The sequence below is a fragment of the Olea europaea genome, chromosome 13, assembly GCF_002742605.1.
Source record: "Olea europaea var. sylvestris chromosome 13, O_europaea_v1, whole genome shotgun sequence".
Classification (NCBI taxonomy): domain Eukaryota; kingdom Viridiplantae; phylum Streptophyta; class Magnoliopsida; order Lamiales; family Oleaceae; genus Olea; species Olea europaea.
The window spans coordinates 12,858,769-12,870,112 of record NC_036249.1 but is presented as its reverse complement, the minus strand read 5'-3'; the positions used below and the strand labels follow the sequence as shown (position 1 = coordinate 12,870,112).

The following is an 11,344-nucleotide window of genomic DNA, read 5'->3' as shown; positions in this document are numbered from 1 at the left end:
AATGACACTAAGCAAATTGTAGATAACAAAATTATTGTAAAAATAAAATAACTTTTACCTTCAACATGACTTTTAATATGCATCCAAGTTCAATTAGAGGGCTTAACACTTGCATAATTTTATAAACAAATAGCAAATGAAACTTTTATTTAGTTGTCTAAAACGTTTGAACTAATAAGTGAATATCTGCATTATGTAAATAAAAGAAATTAAGATCTTATCTATTTTTCTGTTCAATACGATCTAATAATGCACATCGAACACGCATCTATGGCATATTTGACAAGATTGATGGAACGACACTAAATAATTATAATAGAAGGAAAAAAATTCAAATATATTAACAAAAATTGGAAAAATATAAGTTGTACCTTTTGTTCTTGTTTATCAATGAAAGATAACTAATGGGATCACCCGAAAACCAGCTATGAATGCTAGAAGATACATTCACTATTCTTCCTTGAACGCCGCTCTTTTCTGCCGTTTCGATCATATTCTTCAGCAATAGTTTTGTCAACAAAAAATGACCTAATTTACATAAAAAAACAAATTTTGCAAAAATAATTAATATGTCGTATTTATGTTTCTATTTGGCAAATTTATAAATTGTTTACAAATTATTTATAAATAGCCAAACTTTATTTTCAGCTACACAACTCACAATTACTATTCACTTATCTACTACTTATTTCTATCTATTTATAAATTAAACTATTTGTAAATTCTTCCCAAATAGAGGCTTATACATGCCGGTTTATATATCTATATATTGGTAGGTTTTATAGGAAAGTTTACCTAGATAATTAGTGGCAAAAGTCATCTCGACTCCATCTTCAGATATGGCATGCCGGTGAGAGAATTTCCCGGCGTTGTTTCTGAATTAATCACGCAGAGAAAATGTTAAACATCTTAAACTATTAGAGAAGAGATATGATTGATTTTCTTTATATCAAAGACTTGAGCCTGTTATGTGGTAATTATGAGAATTGATTTTTTGACCATTAGAAATAAAGGTGGATCCCATATCTGAGTGAAAAACTGAAAAATGATAGCTGAAATAATGAAATAATGGTAAAAAATTCGTCTTTTGGGGGGTGAAAAATTGTTACCAAATGGGGACTTTATATATAACCCAATGGCAAATCAAGAAAAAAGATACATGAGCTGCATGCACAATTATAATAGCAAGAGAAAGTACTCACATGAGGAGATTGAGAGGCAGATTGAGAGACTGAAATTGAGCAGCAAATTTTCGTACTGAATGGAAAGAGCTAAGATCAAGAAACATAACAATAATTTCCGATTCCGGGGACTCCGACAAGATACGAGCCTTAGTATCGTCGGCCGCTTTCGTGCTCCGAGCCGGCAACACAAGCCGGGCTCCTCTCTTAGCGAGAACCCTAGCTGTCTCAGCCCCGATCCCAGAAGTGGCCCCTGTACATGCGAATTACTGTCAATTTATGAAGTAATTTTCGTTAAACTAAAATTTCTCGCTACATTAATAGAATTAATAATCAATTTGTACTTTTACCTGTAATAATGGCAGTAATGGAGTGAAGTTTCGGGCAGTGGCTGGTGACTTGATCGGCTGTGGACTTGGAGCCGAAACCACTTGGGCCGGCTACACCGATCAAGTATTTCACAGTGTCAAGCATCTCTTCAAAAATTTACGTGAATAGTAAAATTTTGTCCGTAGTCAGTTGCACACGAGTGAGCCAGAGAGAGAAAGTGGTACAAGTAAACTTTTGATTTTGTATAGGTTTTGCAGGAAGATACAGAGATACAGGGGCTGTATGTATCAACGGTTGGTGGTCTGGTTAAGAGGTAACGGAGGAAGAAAGTGGGATTTTTATAATGGTGAATGGTGGGGATTAGGGATTAGAGATTAGGGAATCCATTAAGATAGGATTACATCTTTGTCATTGATTGATAAATAATTTTTTTTTTATATGATTTCACTTTAATTATTTTACTATTCATTGATGGTTATATCTCAACTAATTAATTCACTTTTTTGCTTGCTATAACATGTCCAAACATGTTTGATGTCTAAGCTCTAGTCGACCATGACTTGATGAATTTTCGTTCGTTCGTTGATGATACTGAATTTAATTTATATAAAAACTTAAATTTCTATACAATTGAAAAATTTACCTTTTAGATATTGCATTTAAAATGCTTTCACGCATAGGGAGGACTTTTTTATTTTTAGCAAATGTCTACTGAATGATATTTTCATAAATAGACGATATAGAAATGATCTCTCGTCCATCGTGGGCGAGAGATATAATGTCCACCTACTAATGGGGTCCACGTTAGCAGGTTAAGCATTTTTCTTTCAAAAGTCATAAAATACAGCTTGATCACTGACATGACAATGTCAGGTCAGCGGTGAGCAATTGGTATTCTGGTCATCATGGACAGAATATCAGCTCTGATAGATGATAGATTCGTGTTGTACCATCTCATGTTGAATAAAATTTTAGTACTCGCGGTCAATTAAATAAGGTCAAAGTAGTTAACCAAAATACTATACTTAAATTTAATTAAAGAAATAAACTTTTTATCACGCGGCACCTGACTTTTTTACGAAACACACTAAATATTTCAAATCTTACCAACACAAGCAAATAAAGAAATTTCAAGACGATGATTTTCTACTTAATTGAAGTCACCACGATAGAAGTAAATTCCAATTTATATTATGTAAATCTTGGGACAAGGAATGATCGTTATGACATTAATTAATAGAGGGTCCTAAGGCACTCCAATAATATAATGTATTGAAAATGGAATCGCACGTGAGGGTGGAGACGAGTCAATCTTACGGCCTCGAATCTCTCAATTCTTGCCTTGATATATCGAACTTACTGGTCAATCATTCCCATTCAACACTTCTTTTTTATCCTTTAATTCCTAATTTAAGTCAAATAAATTGCAAAATAAGCTGTCAAAATAATGAATATATTGAAAACTAAAATATCCTAACTAAAATAAATGAGACAGTTGTTGTGTCATTGTTTCTATGGAGTCATGTCCAGTTACTATTTGTCATTTTTTTCTTAAACGTTATACTATTTTATTGACTTTCACACGCAACCATCATTTTCATTTATCTTTCTTTGCTCCGTCTTTTTTTATTTTTTCACACAACTATCCACACTCTTTACTCCACTTCCCCACACCCAAGAGTTCTTTTTTCTTCTCTATTTTAAGGATTTTCTAATCAAAAATTTATTTGTCTTTTTTCATTGAATTTACAATACAAAACGATATCGTTTCTCTACATTGAATGGCAAAATGACGTCATTTTATTCCATTAACATGATAAAAGGATTGAATATATCTCATATATAATTATGAAAAAATATTAATAAGTTAATTAATAATAATTAAATTTCAATCAATGTATGTTATATTCACTCATTACCTTAATGTTTAAGATGTAGTTTTTTTTTTTCCCATAAATGGAAAAAAATCAAGATAATGATTAAAATCAAGAATTCTAATCTTAAAGATTATCCTACTCAACTGCATCTAGATAGTATTTCATCCTATAAAAATTCAAATGTTAGAATATCGAACAAGAGATAATGGAATAAAGTATAATCTCAAAAAATTAAGCGAACCGAATTGTAACTATCATTTTACGCTAATGTATTTATAAACAAACCAAATGATTTAACAAATTAAAGGAAAAAAAAGAATTGCACGCAAAAATTTTAAAAAATATATTATAAAGTACTTTAATTAAATTGAAATAATTAAAATTAAAAATACAAATTATTTAATTAAAATTGAAAAAAAATTACATTTTGTCATAAAAAATTAAAAAGAATTTTAAATCGAACAAAAATTTATTTATAATATGAAGAAAAATAAATTTTAAAACAATTTTCAAAAAAAAATATAATAAAAAATTTAAACAGAAGAAAGTTACGAAAATTAAATAAATATTATATAAATATTACTTAATTAAAATAGAAAAAATTAAATTTTATCATAAAGATAAAAGAATTAAAAATAACTTTAAATCAAAAAAAATTTATTTATAATATGAACAAAACAAATTAAAAAAATAAAATTTAGAGTTTCTCTCAAAAAAAAAAAAAAAAAAAGGTTGAACCCCAACCTTAAGGGTCCCCTACCGCTCCTGCCCTGGAGTATCGCGAGGGAGGTAAATTGCAGGTTATGCCTCCAAGGGTATAGGGTGGAAGACTGCTTGTATACTTGCACTTACCCAAAAGTCAAATCCATATTTCAGGATTCGACCCCTTGACGCAGCAACCTCAAGTAAAGCTGGATTTCTCCACCTTCCCCTTTTACCACTTGGAGATGTGCCCTGGGGGCAAATTTAGAGTTTCTCTCCATCACCATCACACAGGTGATGGAGTGTGATGGAGAGAAACATGGAGAAATTCTCTCTTTTACTTTTTTCTTTTTGAATTTGTTTTGTTCATATTGTGAATAATTTTTTTCGATTAAATTTTTTTTTTAATTCTTTCCTCTTTATGATAAAATTTACTTTTTTCAATTTTAATTAAATATTCTTTATTTAATTTTCGTAACTTTCTTTTTTTTAAATTTATTATATATATTTTTTTTCAAAATTGTTTTAAAATTTCCTTTTCCTTCATATTATAAATAATTTTTTGTTCGATTTAAAATTCTTTCTAATTCTTTTCGTTTTATGATATAAATAATTATTTGTAAGTTCAAGTTTTATCAATATCTATATGAACTTCTATTTATCTTGTTCGGTGTACTTCTACTGAAACTTTGATAAAAAAATATTGGTATCCCCAACTCTAAAATTCACTAAGTAACAACAAAAACAAAACTCGACTAATTATCATCATATCTTTTCTACGCTATTATATACTCAATTACAATATTAAAAAAAGTGAGCGATTATTTATAAAGATGCTTCCTGGCTCTTTATTTTCTTACCTCAATGAGAAAGGTACCCATAAATATTAATTATTTATAAAGATGTTTTCAAGCGCTTTATTTTTCTTCAACTATGACTGTAAGTATAAATCATCGAATCAGAAAATAGAATTGAAATCGTTGGTTTGGTATATATTACGTGGACCCTTTTAATAGAAGAATTTTGAAATAACCCAAACTGGGTCATTTCAAAATTAATAATTTTAATTTTTTTTTCATAAATTATACTGACATATTAAAACTTAAACTCCTAAATAAAAAATAATCATTAAACATTAAATACAAATTGGTAATTTGATCGATTGTCTAATACCAAATACCAATAATTGATTGATTACCCTAATTCTTCACCTAATTGCTGTGAGTGTATATATATAAAAAATATTTTATCTTCAGCGGGAGAGGAATGCGGAATACTATTATTATCCAGTTATTTGGCTCCACTATTTGCAAAATTAAAATTCATTTTTTATCATTAGTGTTCTCCCCATCTGTCGTGTAGTGAAGAAAGTCAACAATTGTAGTTAATAACGGTCCAATAATTCATTAAAATTTGGATGAAAATTGCAACCAAACATGCTCGTATATACTCTCACATATGTCTCGTCACTCCTCGTCAAATTCACTTGCTTTGGAAAAAAAAAATTATAGCTAAAAAATAATTATCTCATGCATAAATTGTTGAAAATTAAAACGGATTGAGATAATATATATAACATGATATGTATTATATGATCGTAAACAAACAACAAAATAAAATGTAAATAATTAAGTGACATTGAATTGACTAGTATGAAAAAACAAATACAATAACTATGCCTACAAAATTATTTAATATTTCAGTAATATAATACTTGTGAAAAGAGTATAGTATTTATAGGAATGTATGCCAAATCCAAGAAATACCACAGAGATGGTAACACAATCAAAAATCATGTGAAATAAAGGAAAAAAAAAATATTTTTTCCAATAAAAACTCGTGAAAAGAAGGAGAAAAATATTTTCTCAAAAATTCAACCTAATTTGAGAAAAAAATCCAACAGTTTTCACTTTTACACAAATTTCGATATAGCAAACGAAGTTCAAAAATTTCTTTACCTGGAAAAACAAATCTGACTGCAATGAAAAATTTGAACTCTTCAACCAAAACTACACTTTCTCCAACACAAAAATACTTCCTCCTCTCTCTCTCTCTCTCTCGGTATCCAATACGGTTACATGAATCCAAACGATGGGTTCTCCAAAATTCACAATGCATTAGAAATTATCAAACAGTGTCGAAGCAAACCTTGCAGCAGTCAACTCCCAATGCTTTCATAGAAGACCACTGGTTAGTCTCAACACCTTCAAAAACGTTAAAAGCATGTGTAACCGAATTAGCATCCACATACATATCTCCAATGGGTCTATCCTTAACAGTTAAATACGATAGAATCCAAGTAATGGTGGCAAAGCATATAACCCATATCCTTCAAACTAGATTGAGTAGTATTCTTCAATATGAATCTCGAACCAAATCTCAGAAGTATAGTACCATGCTGAATCTCCACTACGGTACTAAATCTGTGCTAATTTTGCTTCACAAATTCTGCTCAATCTTTCAAGATGTATAATTGGAACCTCTTCCGCCTCTCCAATACAACACGAACATCCTTACGAATCATCAACACTCCACCTCCTCCAAAGAACTTGTATCCTTTTGAATTAAGATTACTTAATGAAATGATATTTTTCTTCAAGTTTGGAATATGTCGAACGCGATTAAGTGTTCTACATCAAAACTCACTCCTCATCAGGTTTGGATTTCGAGTCAAAAATTGTCAAAACATTTCCATCACTCAAATAAATCTCAACTATGTTGGTCTTGTTTGAAGTATTTGACTACTTTTCATGATTTGCAGTCAAATTACCTTTGTTCTGCAATTTGTCGCAATTCCCCTGAATGTGTCATTTCTTATTGTAATAATAATAAACCTGATTACTGAGATTTGACTTCCACTTACCCTTTCTACGATTACCATGAACAATAAGGCCTTCTCTATCTCTGATCTCAGATCTAACCAAATGCTTCATCTTCTCTTTTGAAAACAAGATATCATATGCATCTTCAATAATAAGAGTATCACGACTATACAAGATTATACCTCTAAATGAAGTAAACAAAATAGATAGTGAACACAAAAGGATTAAGGCCAAATCTTCTTCATCATACTCTATTTCTATAGTATCCAAATTAGTGATGATCTCTTTGAACACAGCTAGATGATCTTCCAAAGATCCGCCTTTTACCTTACGATGGGAACACAATCTCTGTTTTAGATGCAATTTGCTTGTCAAACTTTTAGTCATGCACAATTGCTCCAATGTCAACCGCAACGCAACTGTTGTTTTGTCCTTCAAAACGTCCTGAAAAATATTATTAGATACATGAAGATGGATCCTGTGAAAATGCTTTCCGATCATTCTGTTGTTTCTCCCCAGTAGTCCAACTTATAGGCATTTTGTCAAATTCCAACAACTTATTATCCAAATTCTGCACGAGTACAACTCGTGTATTCACTTGCCACAACAAGAATCTTATATTGAGATCCAAGGACGGAATTTCATACATCATGGCTACCATCAATAACAAAAATTTCGAACAAATCACAACTTATAGGTCTGATACCACTTGTTAGGAAATAAAACGGATCGAGGTAATATATATGACATGATATAAAGTATATGATCACAAACAAACAATAAGATAAAAGACAAATAATTAATTGGTAGAAGAACAGAGTAATTTATTCAATTGACTAATATGGAGAAAATAAATACAATAATTGGGTAGGCACAAAATTATTCTATATTTCTCTATTACAAAACTTGTGAAAAGAGTCTAATGTTTAAAGGGATGTATGCCAAACCTTAGAAATACAATAAAGATGAAAATAAGATAAAAAAAATATGTGGAATAAAGAAAGAATGTTTTTTCAATAAAAACGCGTGGAAAGAAGGAAAAAATATTTTCTAAAAAATCCAACCTAATTTAGTAAAAAAAAAACCCAACATAAATCTATAAAATTTCACATAAAAAAGAAGTGGAAGAAAAAAGAAAAAAGAGAGATCTACAATAATAAATAATCAACATTTCTTTATTGTATATTGTTTGTGATTGGCACTTCATAGAAAATAATTAGCAGCTTTGAGTTTTTCAAAGCGTGTAATTTTCGAAACGTTTTTTATGAACATCATAAATCACTACTTAGTTGCTCTGCTCATGATTAAAGTTGTCACAACTTTCCAATCATGAATCTAACAATTCCAATTTGAATGCATAATGAAAGAAATCGTAATCTAGTGTACTTAATATAATAAAGCTTCCTCGGTTGATATATAATGAAAATTGGATGGGCAAAGTCGCATTTTAATAATGGGGGAAAAGGAAAGAGAAAATATGATTACTTAAAGCACGTTTACCGTTGTTCTTTGGTGCAAGAAAAAAGTTGGTAGGGTCTGATTATGAGCCAACAGGCATTTTATAAAGTAAAAGAAGTCACGAGATTTCATCTTTTTAGAGCACTTCAAAAGCTCCCGTGCCTTCCTGCGGGGTCCTTCCACTCCTCATAACTCTCTCTCTCTCTCTCTCTCTCTCCATGCGCTCACACGTGCGAACGTGCAAGATGAATTCATGGTTGACTCTCAATGCTATTGTGACACAAAACAATGGCCATGATGCATTCAAAAAGTTAAGTCTTGATGAAGTGTACGAACGCTCTTGATTTGAGATATCTGTTATATTATCGCTTCAGTAAAACTAAGCTAACATAATACTTTTTAAAGCATTGACAGGCAAATTGCAAGCAAAAGTCTTAAGTTGATTGGACGTTAAATGGTTTTGAACTTAATTAAAAGAGAGTCGAATTAGCTTTTTCCAACTAAATATTCTTTTTAGATACAACAATAAATCTGTCTCTTCTGTGTGTTTTGGGTTTTCGAAGTAATTTTCATATCCTTTCTAGCTACCCATTTCACCACTATATATAGTAATATATGCATATGAACATTTATTTGATAAACATAAATAAGTTTTACTTATTATCTTAACTATATATCTATCCTTGTAACATATTTCGTACATAATATTAAATTGTACTGAATTTATAATAATGATTATATTTTAACTTATTTATTGTTTAATATTATCTATTTAATCAAGAACACAAAACATATTAAAGTGATGGATAGATTTTTATTACAAAGTATTGTCAATTTTGGGGAGCGAGGAAAGACAGAGATTAAAAATGTGGAGAGAGACTTTAGAGAATGTAGTAAGTTTAAAAGAAGTATGTTAAAATCAATGAACCTCTTTCTTTGATGGAGCAATTTCGTGGGAGATCTTTGCACTCTATTGCTATCTGTTTGATGTTTACGGTTTCGATTTATACTATTTAGCATGAGCGTAATACTACGACCCATGGCGAGATTCCTAAACATGAGTCTGTTGTTACTCGAGACATTATTTTTTCTATTCGTGCACGAGTAAATTTATGTAGGAGTTTGGTTCCATCTAATGAAAATAGATGGCCCTAACGCTCATGGGGTTTTTCTGCGGATATTTTATATTGACATGGTTAGGAGTAAGCACTAATTTTAATTAATTATTGGTGCTGGATGACAAATATCCCTAGCCTAGTTCTCCGGGGTATGTCCTGTGATTTTGTACTTTACTTTCACAAGTTAAATATAATACACTTACCTTATAAAAAAATAAAATAATAATAATAATAAATCACCAAAAACTTTGTCGGATACAAATAATTTCACTTGTGACAAATTAAATAAAGCACATCTTCTCATGGCAATAATTTCCATGTTCAAAATTAAATACCTATCATATCCTAGTTTTTATATGTAAGTTAACGTAAAACTAGCTAAAGCTCCAAATAACCTACTTTTAATTAAATTATATATCTAGAGACATTTATTTCATACTTGTTACAATATTTGATTGTGTTTGCAATTTGCACGCTTTTCAAATCCATTGTACAACTTTAGGTGCATGAATTTTGTATTAGCATAGCACATGGGTAATATTTTGACTTCAACTTATTCAAACCTTTGAATTGCTCGATGCACTATCCTTAATCTACTTGATTGAGCACATTTTGACTATTGCCCCACATAACCTTTTAAAACTTATTTCTATTTTTGCACGCAATTTTAGATGCACGTAGAAATTTTAAATGGACAGTATTAATGAGTGAGCATAACTTAAGACAATCTCAAATTGATTATTTAAAGACAAAAATTGATCCGTTGAAACGACTGTGATTGAATTGTCACAAGCCATATTCGATCTATCCATACAATTCGCAGACCTCTAAAATCGAGATCTACAAAATTCGACCAATTATCCTCATCGTTTCAAAACTACGTAACCCAACATGCCTTCCATGTCTATAGATGCGCCAAATATATAAAAATAACTTTGTAATTCGCACTCTTGTTTTATTAACTAGTTCAAACACTATTCACATAGCTAGGAATATAATACATATTGATTACTTTTATCAACATGTTTGGCTAAGTTTAAAAAGTTTACTTGATGTAAATTTATAATAAGTCAAAAATGTAAATATGCAAAGGTTTAAATTAAATATTTTTTATTTAAGTTAGAAATAAGATGGTCTTATTTTAAGACAAGCGATTGTTTTCGAAATATTAACTTTTTTACTTAAAATTATGAGAAACAAAAGTTGTCCAATTACATTTCGAAATACAAAGTTGTTTTATGTTGCTTATTCTCTGCATAGGATTAGCCCAACGTGATGTACGAAAAAAGCTACTATGTTGTAAGTTTGCTATATATTATACAAAAGTTTTGTTATTATGCCTACCCTTTACTTGCATTGAAAGTCATTCAATGTATAATAATTATAGTTTTTTGGGGGGGAATGGTTTAATTGTTTGTGTAACAAAGAAGAAGACATGAAATCCAAAAATTGTGAAGTAAATGTTTTTATTCTTTATTTATTTATTTGTTGGGGGTGGGGGTGGGGGTGGGGGGTTTGAGTGGTGGCACTTTGTGCGTTGGAAAGCAAAAGTGAAACATTGTATTGCCAAATGCAAAAATGAAAGTTAAAGCTATTATTACAAAATAAAGAAGATAGAAATTAATGTTAGAAGATGCAAAAAAGTAGTGGTGTCAAAACACACAAGTTTGGCTTAAGCTTGTGTTGGAATTAGTCCGTAAGAATTGGAAAAAAGTTACTTTTTTCCTAAACTAGATTTAATATAGATATTTACTGACATTACATATTAATAATGTTATTTGTAGTCGTTCATTATTACAATTGCTTTACGTAAATTCAAATAATCACCTGACATATATATGCTACGTTAGACGACT

At 30.1% G+C, this 11,344-nt stretch overlaps 1 protein-coding gene across 1 annotated transcript in view; it reads right to left on the bottom strand.

Moving 5' to 3' along the window:
• The window catches only part of LOC111407652 (short-chain dehydrogenase TIC 32, chloroplastic-like), a 3,360-nt gene extending 1,464 nt beyond the window's left edge, over positions 1-1,896 (bottom strand). The window contains exons 1-4 of the mRNA XM_023037267.1: positions 1,532-1,896; positions 1,203-1,434; positions 796-875; positions 372-528 (exon numbers count right to left, since the gene is read on the bottom strand). Coding sequence (XP_022893035.1) covers positions 372-528; positions 796-875; positions 1,203-1,434; positions 1,532-1,655 — 593 coding nt within the window. The 5' untranslated portion in view covers positions 1,656-1,896. The remainder of the gene's footprint in view (positions 1-371; positions 529-795; positions 876-1,202; positions 1,435-1,531) is intronic.
• Between the last annotated feature and the right edge of the window lie 9,448 nt (positions 1,897-11,344).